This window comes from Eleginops maclovinus, chromosome 20 (genome assembly GCF_036324505.1).
Source record: "Eleginops maclovinus isolate JMC-PN-2008 ecotype Puerto Natales chromosome 20, JC_Emac_rtc_rv5, whole genome shotgun sequence".
In the NCBI taxonomy this organism is placed as follows: Eukaryota; Metazoa; Chordata; class Actinopteri; order Perciformes; family Eleginopidae; genus Eleginops; species Eleginops maclovinus.
The window spans coordinates 25,633,807-25,649,005 of NC_086368.1; the positions used below are offsets into that span (position 1 = coordinate 25,633,807).

The window sequence follows — 15,199 nt, forward strand, 5'->3', positions numbered from 1 at the left end:
TTTATTGTCACATACATGCACACAGCAGAGCACACACAGTGAAATTGGTCCTCTGCATTTAACCCATCCTAGTACTAGGAGCAGTGGGCAGCTATCGTGCAGCGCCCGGGGAGCAATGGGGAGGGGGGGATTGAAGGTGTCCGGTGCCTTGCTCAAGGGCACCACAGCAGGGCCTAGGAGGTGAACTGGGACCTCTCCAAGTAGCAGTCCACTTTCCATATTTTCAAGTCTGTTCGGGGACTTGAACCGGCGACCCTACGATTCCCAGTCCAAGCCCCTACTGACTGAGCCACTGCTGGACAACGTAAGAGTGCCCCTGTTACCGAGTTTAGACCAAAACCCGATGTACATTTATATTTATGTTTATCGTGCAATCAGTGAAATAATAGTCTGTTGACTGTTGCTTTTTTAGGATGCGTGATTGAACCTTGCCCCAATGTTTTCTGCTCTCCATTAACGTTTAGCCATTAGCCCTTTAGCCACTTTTAGCTTCCATACATGCAAGTGTTTCAATTCTTCATGTTTCCCTTAACTTATTATTAATTAACCAACTTTCACACTGTAGTTTCTGTATGCAATCTAAGGGTTCTTAGTCTTAGGTTCAGGTTATTATTTGCTACCCGTAGGTGGATTTAGGTTGCAGATAGAAAGATAAGGGATCCATCCTGACACATGTTCTACAAACAACACAGACAAATCTGTAATAAAAGTACAGCCTGCTACGTCACATCTAAAATCATTTAAAAACACTAGTACAAACATGGGCATTCAAAGCTTATAACTCCAATTAAAAGGTGCTGTAAGAAGATTATACATCAGTTTAAAGTATGCTTAAAATGCAATATAGACATGATCTATAAACCGGAGAAACTGAAACAGATATATTGTGCTAATCCTTTGTCTCCGTGAGTCAGAGATACAGTATATCCCGTACATGAATGTGAAAAACAAGTCCCTGCACTGAATGTGCTTTTTGGATTTCTTAGATTTCATTATCATCAGACTGGCTCTCAGTTCCTCCTCTCCACAATGCAACAACTCCCCGGAGAACCGTTATAGCTGCTTGCAGAATATAAATGTTTTTTTTTGCTTGTGTAATATAGATTTTTTGTCCCTGACATGCTTCCTAATGCTTTGCTTCCGCCATACAGAATAACATCCATTTAATCCACTGGCCCTGCAGAACTCCGCTCTCTTGTCTGCAGCCTGGCTTCCCTGAGCCAAAGCGTTTACCACACAGAGATGGTACAGTGTTATCGAAAGTGAGAGAATCCTAGTCAGCCAGGAAAGGTCAGCCCCTCGCTCTGACTACACAACGCAGACGAGAAAAAGAAGTTCACAGAGAGCACAGCTTTCCTTCGGCAACTTGAGACGTCTCTGCGCTGCATCTCGTTCATTTAGATTGGATTACAAGGCGGTTCGAGGAGCTACGGAGAACAGATTGCCCTCCTTTCACATGATGCTTTACTTCTTATGCTGGCTGCTCTCATTTACATGTGGACATCCATCACTAGGACTGTTGGTGCAGATGGATGTTGTGTGGCTAGGGAAAAAGTACTTTTCATGCTTTATTTAACTGGATAAATTTCCCTATGCAATCATTTTTCAACTTTGCTGTGCTTTGGATCCAAGCAGCTTTACTTACAGTCGGTAATAGTGGTGTAGGGTTAGATTTGGCGAGTTATTTTCCCTATACTGCCAATACTAAAGCCTCCATTTGAAAGGATATGAGTGGAGAGTGTAGACCACACAAGAACCACCTTACATTTTGTAGATGATCCGAATCACGCAGCGATTAGATGAACTCATTTTCACAGCGTTAAAAGAGGCAATCTCATGCTTTTTGGGGATTTCCATTTCCTGTAGTGTGTGTCTTAGTCTTTCTTTCAGGTACGAGGACGTGTTTCAATTCTCCAACAACTGTCGGCCTCAAAAACATAAATTATGTAGACATCTCGGTTGAGCTCCATACCAGGTTCTATTTACACGCAGCACATCCCCTATCTAGAAACCACACTTCCATTGCACACACACACACACACATACAAATATTATCTCAAATTGAAACAACCTTTTCATTCATATGGGCGGGGGGCGGGGGAATGGAGCTTGTAACTGGTGATACAATTGAAAAAAAACCATGCATTGTCCCCAGTCGAATAAATTGAGATGCATGTTAACCCCTTTACCAACCAACCAATGCACACACACCTTAACTGTAGGAGGCCATTGCTGTTTTATCGATGCACACTCCAAAGACAATGCTAATTTGCTCTATTTTCTGAAGAGAGGAATACAACTCTGACTACAAAACATTTTATTCATAGTAAAAAACAACAGAGAAACCTGCAGTAAAGCTGCTGCTCTCAGATTTCACTCCGAGCTATTTTGCGAGAGGCTGCAGCGCAATTAGGTGTTCAAGTGTTGATGCAGAGCTAGTAGAGTACTTTACAGTAAATCCTCGGGTGCTGTGCCTGTAATCGCTGCCTCCTGATCCTGATGGGAAATGCTCTACTTGTTGCCGGGCTCTCCGTCTGTATTAGCCATTTTCTCTCTCTGCTCCTTGACCCCTGTGGTTGGCAGCGTTCACCCCACAGAGAAAGCCCAGGAACACAGAGTCCAGACTTCACTGCAAAAACATTCCCCTCACTGCTTTGTTATCCAAGGTGGATATTAGCATAAAGCTGAGCCTGTGCAGCAGATTCCTCCATGGCGCTGTCCTTAATTAATGCAGGATCATGAAAGGCTCCGTTACAATGCAATGAGACTGCCTCTGGTGGCTCTTTAACTCTCATTTTTCAAAGGCTATGTCAGCAGTTATTCTTTTGAGGGAGAGCCACGTTTTTCTGCCCAGTCATGATCTATAGTGTAATATTGTGGAACAGTGCTGTGAAGGGAAAATCTATAAAAAGAAAAGACTACACCCTGATGGATTGACAGACGTGTTATTCTCATGTTTATATTTGAGTCTTTTTGTTATCCTTTATTTGACATTTGAACTTTAATTCCGTATGCTTATATCTTATCATAACTTGTTATTTCACATTTATTCTATTTTATTTCACTCTAAAATGGAAAAACTGTCACAAAACTCAACTTCCCTCTAGGATAAACACACATTTCTGATTCAGATTTGTATTAATTTCTCTCCTTTTTCTGTTTTTCTCACCCAAGGTCAGGAGTGGCCATGCCATTTGGCTGTTTAACAATCGGGGAAAAGAAGGATTATAACAATCCTTCGGAGGTGACAGATAAATATGACTTGGGTCAGATCGTTAAATCGTGAGTATCTTCTTCATTATCTCTTATCCAAACCGTTGTAATCTGTGTGTAAATATCACTATTTTCATCCCAAATATGCTCATTTTTCAGGGAGGAGTTCTGTGAGATATTCAGGGCCAAGGACAAAAATACGGTCAAAATGTTTACATGTAAAAAGTTCCTGAAAAAGGACGGGAGGAAAGTCCGCAAGGCTGCGAAAAATGAGATCCTCATCCTAAAGATGTAAGTTAGTCATCGTGGATTTTGAATTTCTGCGTTATGCATGATTAGTGTTGTCATGAAATAGTAAAGGGCTTTGCTTTTTCATCTTCTTTATTACTGACATCAATTTTCTAAAAGCAAAACAAATGTAGGTGCTTGCTTTAATGAGAAAAGTCAAGCGAACCTCATTTTGCTGAGTGATCACACACAGTCGCTGTTTCTAAAGGACCTTATTTATCTCAAATTCTCTTTCTTATCCAACTTCAGGTGAAACCCACATTAGCATAACCCGAGCCTTATCAAACAATTTGTCGCCGACAGCAGGAAAAGCAAGATGAATACGAGAGAGTGATTTCTTTATATGAAAACCTTTCAAAACATGAACTCGTACTCCTCTGAAAATCACACCATTAAGACACCCCACTGCTCCTGCTTTTATCTTCATATCACCACGGGGGTTTGAGGAAATAATCAAATATGATGACATTGTCAAAGTCTCTGAATAATTGCTGGCAAAACATTAAACTAGTCTTGAATTTAAAACGCTTTGATTTAGGCATTGAAAAGGATAAATGTTCATAAATTATGAGTTATTCGTTAAAATGAAAGAAAGACAGGTCTTTGCACTGACCATTTGGTTCCTTCACAGGCGAAAGTTTTAATGACATTGAATATAGCTTACCGAAATTGTCCCGAATCACAAATCATGATAGAAATTGGTCCCAAGTTTTGATCAGTTAAATAAAACATTACAGATCATTGTCAAAAATGATCTCGATGTTGCGTACAGATATGGAATGTCCATTATTTTTGGCTCTTGTAGTTGTGTCTACACATTATCACGCAAAGCTATTCCAGGGGGAAAATAGAGTTTGAGGGGGCCAACGTCACTTCCAGTCAAAATTACAGCCACGCCCACTTTTCAGCAAAATCAATGCATTAGAGCAGGGGTGTCCAAACCTTTTTCACCGAGGGCCATATACTGAACAATATACGAAGAGCTGGGCCACTTATGGAGGTGTATATTGCCTCTAGTTAAGTTATAAGTGAGCAAAACAAATCAAATGTAGGTAAATAATGCGCGATACTTGAAAATGCTTTAGGAAAAAACAGCCTACATCCCGTCTCTCTTTGGGGTTTCATTTATTTTGTTGGCAGCTCATTCTTTAAAACAGAAGGCTCAGATTGCTTATAATCAGAGTAAATATGAAGGTTAGATTTCAAACTTGTTATAGAAATAAGTTATTGTTTTTTTTTTATCAACTAAGATTTGTTAGAAAATGTTTTACATTTTAAAAGACAGAATTGATTTGATAATTGGGCTCATTAATATATTTAACATATGTATCTGAGAGGTACAATATAAGACAAGCAAAAGTTTAATTTGTGGGCCATATTCCATTATACTTTCAGAATTAGCTGAGGGCCGATTCAAAATGGCCTGCAGGCCGCATTTGGCCCCCGGGCCGTAGTTTGGACACCCCTGCATTAGACCGAAGCGGAAGATAAAAGGGTGTTCATGTCTTAAAGCTGCTGAGGTCATATATATTGCTCACTCAAACAAATACATCCGGGGTCAGTATACTTCCTCTACAGGAAAAGGACAGAAAAAGAAAGGATGTAATTCTGAAATCACAGTTCACTCGTCCACCGGCAGACCCACCATCCATCCCCTATTTACTATTATAGAGTTATTATAGAGTACAGAAATATTGTTTTGTGGCACCACTTTAACATTTTACAGGGGAAAATCTGCATTTTTATTTATAAGGGCTAACTCTGAATGTAAGAGGGTGTCACCCGGTTTAAACAAAACCCTGTATTCTGTTGTTGAATTAAAAACATTTACACAGCACTTAGTTTCAGACATTCACGCGTGTAGTATTATCAGAGGAATTTTGTGTCGAGTAACAAACTGAGAACATTTCCTAAGCTTGTGTTTACCACAGACCTTATTTAATGTAACCACAAACACGTTCAGAAAGAAATTGACTTCATCATTAGGGAACCGGATGTGGAAAAATGCAAACTCAATTCAAACCATTTGCTCTCTGCTTATGTAACGGACAGTTAGACAACACTGCACTTGTCAGTCGTGACGCAAATAGATAATCAAGCACAAAAGGTCTCACATATTAATTCTCCATTCATAAAGTCACATACTGATTCTTGTATGAAGGAGGAAGCAATTTCAGACACAGCTTTTCTTTTTCACATTATGAAAATGGTTAGAGTAACCTTTAAGAAACAGGAGCATGATACCAACTTCCTGCGTGATCAATTGTTTGTTTTTTTGGACTAAATTAATTATTAATTGTCCCAGCTGGTGCTGTGTTTGTCAAAGGCGCAATCAGCTGTTCGGCTCCATGCTGCTCCATGGTTGTCTTTATGCCCACATGAACACACCACATTACATACATCTGGTTATCTATGGGTGCACATCTGAACATATAGATCTGTGTTGTGAAATAAAACTGATCGGGCTCCCTCTCTCCCTCTCTCCCTCTCCGTGAAGACTCTAGCTTATTATACAAAGCAGCTCTTCACATTATTCCTTCCACTGAATGACTGATGCTGACATCATTCTCTCTCCTCTGTGTTTCTCCCTCTGTCTTTGTGTCACATTTCCTCAGGGTGAAGCATCCCAACATTCTCGCACTGGTGGATGTATTCGAGACCAAAAAAGAGTACTTCCTCTTCCTTGAACTGTGAGTCAGATGTCTTATTAGCCAGGGGAAAGGTTCTCTGCTCGTCTTTGCTGTATCTCGGCCCGCTAACTTGTGTGTGTTGGTTGTAAACTCATGGGGAATGAGCTGTTGTAGCCCGAGGCCCTGCAGATACGAGCACAGTGCTGAACTCCACTCATTTGGTATTCAGATACGCTTGCTGTGCTACCTGCTGCATTCTCACCAGCCAGTGTTCTTAGGGATTTTGATTGCCATGGATATACTGAATGCGAGATACTCGTCTCGTCCTTCGAGGACATTTGATTTGTAGATTCAGAAGAAAACGATCAAACACAAAGCAGATCTATGGGGAGGTGATTAAAACCATTTCCCTTTAATAAGTGTGGTGTTTTGTGTGTATTTTTCAAAACGTTGTTCCTGGAAGTACGCAATTAACATTTTACTATGAATTTACAATGTGAAATTACAATAAGAGCTTTTCATCCTTCCATATTACCAAATCTTTTTCTATGCGTTCTCTCTGATTTACAGAAGCCCTGAGAGAGAGGAAGAATGATTACCTTACATTACACTCAGCGTTATCCAAAGAGACTCACAATGTTTACGATTTACCCAGAATGGCAATAAAGTATATGTGATACCATTATTCCAATGAAGCACATTTAATGGAATTAAAATATATACCAACTAAAACAGTTGAAAACGAGGGTGCTCCAAGTTTCTTACATTTGTTTCTCTACTTAAAATGATTCTGCACAAATCATTTTCAGGATATAATTGCTTTTTTCTACCTGTGAAAACATGTTCAGGTAACTTGTTTTGGCAGGGGATTTGTTAGGATCATCTATTGTGAGTTTCTATATTCATTTTGACAAAAGGCTGAAGCGCACCAATAACCCATTGTTTAAAAAGGACTATAAGCGACAAATAAGAACGGATTAAAGTATATTTCTAACCAAAGAAATGTGCACACATGCATTAAAACTCACCTGGTAGGCAACACATATAAATCGTGTTGTTCCTACAGTATTCAGGAAATGAGGAAATGGTGCAGTTCAGCAATGTATGGAAAAAAACAAATAAAATAAAACACTTCCTGAAAAACACAATTTCAGTTGCCCAAACAAATGACATTTTACAAATGAAAACAAATATTTAGGAAAGGAAATTCTCTCTCAAACAGGAGAGTAATCCATTTGAATCAGATTAAGATATATCACCAGCATTTATTTTTCACTCATTTGCATTTCCAAATAGTTAGAGAGCAGATGGAAACGTTTTAAAAGAACGGGGGATAACAGAAACATCTGATTCAATCTGATAGCACTGCAGTTACACTGTGCAAATCTTCCAATGCTGACTCAAGATTTTGCAATATCAAACATGTAGCGCATCGCTCTGCTTACCTTTTTGACTCACAGGGCAACAGGCAGAGAGGTGTTTGACTGGATCCTGGACCAAGGCTACTACTCAGAGCGAGACACCAGCAACGTGGTGCGCCAGGTGTTGGAGGCTGTCGCCTACCTCCACTCCCTGCATATCGTTCACAGAAACCTCAAGGTAGCACGCTACAGGACGTCATTACTGCGGCGGCATCCCACTGTTAAACCATAAATGCAACTGTAATCCTCTCCAAGAAACTATCTTTCAACCAGTTTTAAACACAAAAAAGTGTCCAATTAATTTTATAAAAGGTGATCAAAATCCTGCTGAAATAACAATACATCCCTACTACCAGAGCTTAGCCACAAAATACACAAAAACGTGTGCTTGATTTAAAAGGACAATGGAGTAAAAGAAGAAGATGGTTGAAATATGATTACAATCGAAGGCAAAAGTTCAATTAGCTTCTCCACCTCACTACATCTCAAATCTCCCTGTATGGGACTGTAAGTTTAAATCAACCCATGCATTTTGAAATTGATATAGAATCAAATTAGTTGAGGTATTTGGCTTCAGCCCAATCATAATACAATCCCAGACTTAAACTGAATGTCATTTCTTTTAATCTGCATTGAATAATTACACTTTTGATATTTTCAGTCTATTATTTGATTGAAAACAGAGTTCCCACCTCCTAATTGTCACTAGATTAAACCATGAAATGAAGACTTAATCATGAATATGACATAAAGCATTGACATTGAAATGTGCGTTTTTCTGTAGTTGGAGAACTTGGTGTACTACAATCGCCTGAAGCACTCTAAAATAGTCATCAGTGACTTCCATCTTGCCAAGCTGGAGAACGGACTCATCAAAGACCCCTGTGGGACACCAGAGTACCTGGGTGAGAACAGAAACACACCGTGAAGCAAATACAAGTTTGTGGATGATGTGATCTGGCAGCCTGTTGAGGCTTTCAGAGATTTGAAAGATGTTTCTGTTCTCTCATGCAGCTCCAGAGGTGGTTGGCAGACAGCGGTATGGACGGCCCGTGGACTGCTGGGCAACAGGTGTCATCATGTACATACTGTAAGTAGTGACATAAAATATACAGAAGCTGCAGACTTCATTCATAAAGCAGACCAAGTCTGGTTCAGATTGGTTGACTCTAACCCTAACTGCATTATTAAGTACGATTCGAGGTAAACCCATATTCTCCAAGATTACGGATAGAAAAATCTCACTCGTCATCAGCTTAGTTCCCCGAACAGTGTCCTTTACATGCTTATATACAAGATGGAGAAATACCGGTTCAAAGCAACTTACAACGTTTTGTTCAGATAAGCTTCAGCCCACGTCAGGTCATGATCATGCTTGTCATATGCCGATCTCCATAGAGGCTGAATCATCATGTTATTCGTTGTCACAAAGCTTATCATATGCACCTCCGCCCTTGAAACATCCAGTATTTTCCCAACAATTACGGTCTCAGTTTTGAATAAATAGTTAACGTTGTAAATTAAAAGACAACAAGCGGACTTGGTTAGTTTGTGAAATACCATGGGTTCACAAAAGACACTTCAAAAGATGTAATCGAGACTGAGCTGAAGGATTATCATGTAATATAACATGCTGTTATAGGCCTGGTTTATATTTGGTTTTTCTCTGCTTACTCAGGCTGTCGGGCAACCCTCCTTTCTACGACGAAACTGACGACGATGATTACGAAAACCACGACAAGAACCTGTTCCGAAAGATCCTGGCCGGCGATTATGAGTTTGACTCTCCGTACTGGGATGAAATCTCAGATTCAGGTGCTTTAAGGACAACGTTAACACTGCAGAGAAACACGATGACAGCCCTTTCAAAATCCAAATACTGTGCTTCCGTTCTTTACCCTAGAGTGGCCAAACACACGTCACATTTCTGTCCTTAAGGAAAACAATCCCTTTATTGTTGACTTTTTTCTGTGTTTTCTCTCTGACAGCTAAAAGTCTGGTTGCCCGTTTGATGGAGGTGGATCAAGACCAGAGACTGACGGCCCAGGAGGCTATAAACCATGAATGGTAGGCGGAAGAGCTTTGATGTATTGTGCAGACCATTTAAACCCAGGCAGTTTCATCGGACTGTAATGTGATCAGAACGGCTGAAAATAGCAGACTTTCCTTCCTTGTTTGAAGTGTCTCTTAAATTCATATTTCATCCTCAAAAAGGCTCACAGTTTTAAATGAGAACATCATTGATTAGGCTGCAAGTTACTACAGCAACCATATTGATGTTTTACTCAATAAACCAAAGCAGTAAGTCTCTAGATATAGTAAAGTCTGGAATATCCAAGACAAATATCGGAATCGGAGGGATTAGCACAAAATTAAGCACAGAGATTCATGTTTCCCAGGCAATGTATTTTACTGATTTTGGTGATCCAATGATTCCCATTATATTTGGGACAGATATTCATGTTCCCAAAGAGGGGCGTTATAACAGAAATCATCTAAATATAATAATCCCTCAACCAGATTTGTGACAAAATATCCAAAAATGTAAAAGATATTCCCGGTGTTAAATACTTTTTTAGCATGCTAACAGACTGGCTGGCAATAAGAGAGGGTTTTGGCCACTCGAGGGCAGTGGAAATAACATAACATAGAATCAACCTTACTGTAAATTGATATTTACACAATCAGAATGAATTCAAAAGTGTTTATGCCATAGATTGAATAAAAGAGGTTGACATTGGTTTGGATTCAGTTAGGCATTTGGTGGTCATCTTAGTTTTTTGGAGCCCAAAGTTACCATACCTGACTGTAAGGGCAGAGCTGGTGGGGGGTGTAGATACGCATTGCTAGACCTTTATAGTGACTAACAAGTCGCTGTGGTAATCACTTCTCCATTGGAAGCATAAACTGGTGAGGGGAAATTGTTAACTTTTATTTTCAGGGAGTCATTTTCTCATAGACTTCTATAGAATCAGACTTGGAACCAGTAACATCACCCCCTTCTGGCCATAAAAAAAAAAATAAATCAGGTTTAAGGCCCAATTCAGATTGGCTTCACTTTTCAGACTTGGAGAATACATCATTTTCTTTTATACACTCTATGATTTATGGCCACCTGAGAAATGATACTCCAGTATTCATCTCCTTTGGCTCAGTTTTTGGTCTCTGCCAACTCCTGAGGGAAATATTGGTCTCTTTAGCTGCTAAATGCTCCACTCAGTTCACCAGCTAGAACTGTGTGTGTCAGCAGTTTGCAGCGGACAGGTGGCGTACAGAGGGGCAACAGAGCTTTTGGCTGAATACAGCTGCCTAGTGCTGATACTGGCCATAAAGCTGTTAACCCGAGGGAATCTGAGGATTCAGCGGATGATTCTCTGTAGGATGATCATGACAAGCGAGCCCTTTTTCCATTGTCACAGTGTTTTCACAATATATTATGGCATTGTAAAGATTTGGTAGTTGTTATATTTGGACAATAACCAAGTATTTGGGGTTAAAACGCTTGTATGAATCAATTACATCAATCACTGACAGTTCCAGTATAAATTGAAGACAGAAATAGATTTTTCACAGGGGACAAAGACAAGGACAAAACGTCTCAAATGGAATAATCCTTAAAAAAGATTACAAAGTTCCTTTAAAAGTTTGCCAGTCAACAAAATGAACCAAAAATTGAGTAATACTGTGCTGCAGCCAGGGGCTTCAGAAGATAGGGCATAAAGTTAAGTGAAGTTGTGCTTTTCCCATTTTCCACAACAGGATCTCTGGCGGTGCGGCTTCAGATAAGAACATCAAGGAAAACGTGTGTGCACAAATAGAGAAGAACTTTGCCCGGGCTAAATGGAAGGTAAGCCCCTCAGCTATTTTGAGCAGAAAACACTTCCCCTACTTGTGTTTCATCAGAAAGATATTCCCAGAGTTTTTTCAATTGTTTTCTATCTTTTACTTTTGTTCTATCAACTTATTTGGGCTAATATATTTGTTTGAGGATGTTTTTCACAATGAGCACCAATCAGGACTATGAGATCTTGCAGGGTGACTGCTGTAGAGCGTGGAGGGCGATCCAAGTACGACGTCAAAAGTCACTCAGGCAGCATCATTCAGGGTCTGCTCGGCTAATCTGCTCAAACAAACAGACTTTTTGGTCCTTGTTATCATACTTTTCATTACGTAGACACGGCTAAACTTTTCCTCCAATTTCTATTATGACATCACCATGCTTTTCTGAAAAGTTAAAATTTTCTAAATTGAAGTGCTTGGAGTTGTTTGCCACCAGTGACGCCCATGTGCTCACCTCCCTTTATAAATAAAAGAGACGCTGGTGCTCAGAAAAACATGATAATGTGGAGACAAACCCTAAAAGTTAAGGCAGTCCAGTGAGAGTTGATGTTGTCTGAGCTGGTTCTTCAGGTTACATCACCTATTTGAGCTTGGTTGGTTCTCCCTCAACAGAAAGCCGTGCGTGTCACCACCATCATGAAGAGGCTGAGAGCACCTGAGCAGAGCGACTCGAGGGCAGCCAGCCCCGCTGCTGCTGCTGCCCCGGCAGACGCCGCTGCTCCCCAACCTGCCAGCGACCCATCCGCTGCAGTACCCGAGGGAGCGCCTGCTGTCGTCACAGAGCTCCCTGCTGGAGTGGAGATAAGCCAACCAGCGCCGGAGGCTGGAGATGGGGCGGCCGCCTCAGACGGGGAGCCACAGCAACCGACGCCGGCGCCGCAGGAGGCCGAGCCCACATCGCGCTGTAACGGAGAAGCTGCTCTCAATACAGCCACCGAGGCCGGGGACGAGCAGGGTTAGACAACCCCCCCCCCCCACTGCGCAACCCATCCCTTCCTATGTGACCTTTGCAGTCCCCATCAACTCCTGCACACTGTACATTAGCTGCTAGCATGGTGACACTGACTCTGCTTCTCCCTCACTTGCAGCATTAGTATCATCTCATGGAGGCTGTGTGCTACCTTTCCCCGAGTGCCGCGTCGCATTGGCTTTCTTTTTACACTTATTGTGTCTTTTTTTCAATGACCCCTCCAGTATTTGATGTCAGATTAAATTAAACACTTCTTTCTCCCCACTCATGAGTTTTAGGAGCAGAAACAGATTTGCCATCAAGCTGCTTCTTACAGCTAAAGTCTTCTATCCTATTCCTCTCTTAGAGATAAGATAATATAGGAAGGCATAATTGTGCTGAATACGGCTTTGATTCCTTTTTAATGAGCCGACTTGGGAAACTTCCCTTCACCAGTCTTGCAATTACAGTATTTGTTCTTAGAATTAGTAGAAAAGTTTTGCTTCTGAAATGTTGACCTTGTACCGTGATACTCAGTAAGTGCTGGTCCTCTCGCCTGGAGAAGATCACATATTCCTGTCACAGGTGGAATATGGTAATCTTTCCTATCCGTTATTGTCTACACTAACCAGCTATTGTGCGTCAAACAATGCTGGGATTGGTGACTGGGGGTTATTATGCCCGGTATTTTATTTTGAACCAGGCAGCTTCTTACATAAGCACACACGTAAACACTATGTTCCTTTGCTTACTTCCTGCTCAGGAAAGAACCTCATAGCTGTAAGTGTAAAGATTCTGTATATAGAGACCTTTGTAGAAGTAGCCAAAACAGCATGCATTCTCACTTTTTTCTGCGGTTTCATCTCACATTTCCAGCCACTTGGTGGATAAAGATGCGCTGCCACCAAATTTATCGCAGGCCAGAGCACCCACGCCTTTTGCCACAAGCCAAGCCGAGGCTGAACCTACTTTAAAAAGCACACTATATATTATGTTGTCTATCACCACTGTTCATTTAGCACCCCTGTTGTCAATGTAAGTAGTACGAAAATAGACAAGTCTTCATTACATAGCAGTTCTATGCATCCAAATTAATTTGTAGCTTTTCCTTTTTTAGAAACGTCATGACATCCTTAATCATCACGTGACAATAAATGTCTTTTTTTTTTGCTAGATCTCTGTTTACTTGTATGTACTTTGTATTTTATCGTGTCCTTTGTGATTAAATACTGACTTAAGGCGCCACATATGTCTTAATACTTGGGTGTAACTGTAAAGCATTAACTACATGCAGCTTTTAAGGGAAAACTTGCATCATTTTAGATTTGTGGCAACTTTTGGGTCAACTCGCCATCTTTGCTGACCTCTATTGTACGAAAATGATTATGAAGCAAATGTTTGACATTTCTGAACTCTTTTTTTTAAATGCCATATCTTTATTGCTTTCTTTTTATAGCTCTTTCACTCATGTTTGTTCCATAGATGTTCCTCCTTATACTTGATTAACAGTAATAACAATCTTTCCTTTCTTGTCGCTGGTCCCCTCGAGTATAAATAATGAGCTACAGAACGAGGTCTCTGTAATCACTCTAGAGGAAATTGAGCAATATTCGAATGGCTGCAGAAACTGTGATTCCTGGTGTCCTTTCGATACAGTCCATGTCCCTGTAAGTAAAAGTCTATAGTCCTCTGCCGACTAACTAGCACATGTCTGCTGCTGTCAGATAAGTGTGTGTGAGTCCCCACGTTAGTCTCTGTATACACACACACACACACACACACACACACACACACACACACACACACACACACACACACACACACACACACACACACACACACACACACACACACACACACACACACACACACACACACACACACACACACACACACACACACACACACACACACACACACACACACACACACACACACACACACACACACACACACACACACACACACACACACACACACACACACACACACACACACACACACACACACACACACACACACACACACACACACACACACACACACACACTTTTAATTCCCTGGTCGCATAAAGACAGCAGCATTAAAAGATTACAAGATGATTAAATTAAATATGTTTCGGCTCGGTCACTGTCTGACTCCACCCAATCTGTCGTTGACTGTAAACACCTGTGAATTTATATTAAAAATGTGCATTTTGGATAAAAATGAAGATATTTATAATCGGTAGAAGGTACGGTTTGATTCTGTTCAGCTCAGAGTCTCTTATTTAAACATGTGATCTCCTTTTAATTTGTGCTATAGATTGGTATCTATATCTATCATTCAGATTATATCGCTACATTATTTCTTACATTGTTGAAGATAAATATTTAGATTTTAACGAGAGACAAAATATCAGATTTTTATGTGAATAGATTTGATCATGTAGTCCGTTCTCTTTGTTTAGATGGCAAATAAATACTGTCTGAACACTGTTTAAAGCAATGGGTTTTTTTCTCCGATACATTTTTCACTGTATTTATTAAAAACCATGTCTGTTCATTTCACCACGCACTTACAGGTGTATTTGTAGATGTGATGTTTGCCAGGACCAGTGGTCATTTGTAGGTCCTGTCTTGCATTTGTGAGCTCTGTACCGTACTCATTGTACTGAGTTGATGACTTTGATGGTAATAAAATTCTAATTCATCTGTTTACTCATCGCTTATGCTCATAATTTCTCCTCTTAATGGTCAGACAGTGGACATTTAAATCAAATGCGCATCAAACTTTCTGCCCTTCACCGTTTATTACTCACTAATGACATCCACCCTGGATATTAGCTGCTTTAATCGTGACGCAAAGCCAACATTACA

At 40.5% G+C, this 15,199-nt stretch overlaps 1 protein-coding gene across 1 annotated transcript in view; it reads left to right on the plus strand.

The window, feature by feature from the left end:
• Positions 1–14,128, plus strand: part of LOC134883214 (caM kinase-like vesicle-associated protein) — a 40,531-nt gene extending 26,403 nt beyond the window's left edge. Inside the window, exons 2-11 of the mRNA XM_063911483.1 lie at positions 3,175–3,282; positions 3,373–3,504; positions 6,117–6,191; positions 7,592–7,730; positions 8,337–8,457; positions 8,567–8,642; positions 9,231–9,367; positions 9,541–9,619; positions 11,312–11,399; positions 12,005–14,128. Of these exons, the coding sequence (XP_063767553.1) occupies positions 3,188–3,282; positions 3,373–3,504; positions 6,117–6,191; positions 7,592–7,730; positions 8,337–8,457; positions 8,567–8,642; positions 9,231–9,367; positions 9,541–9,619; positions 11,312–11,399; positions 12,005–12,352 (1,290 nt within the window). The 5' untranslated portion in view covers positions 3,175–3,187 and the 3' untranslated portion in view covers positions 12,353–14,128. The remainder of the gene's footprint in view (positions 1–3,174; positions 3,283–3,372; positions 3,505–6,116; positions 6,192–7,591; positions 7,731–8,336; positions 8,458–8,566; positions 8,643–9,230; positions 9,368–9,540; positions 9,620–11,311; positions 11,400–12,004) is intronic.
• The last annotated feature ends 1,071 nt before the right edge of the window (positions 14,129–15,199 follow it).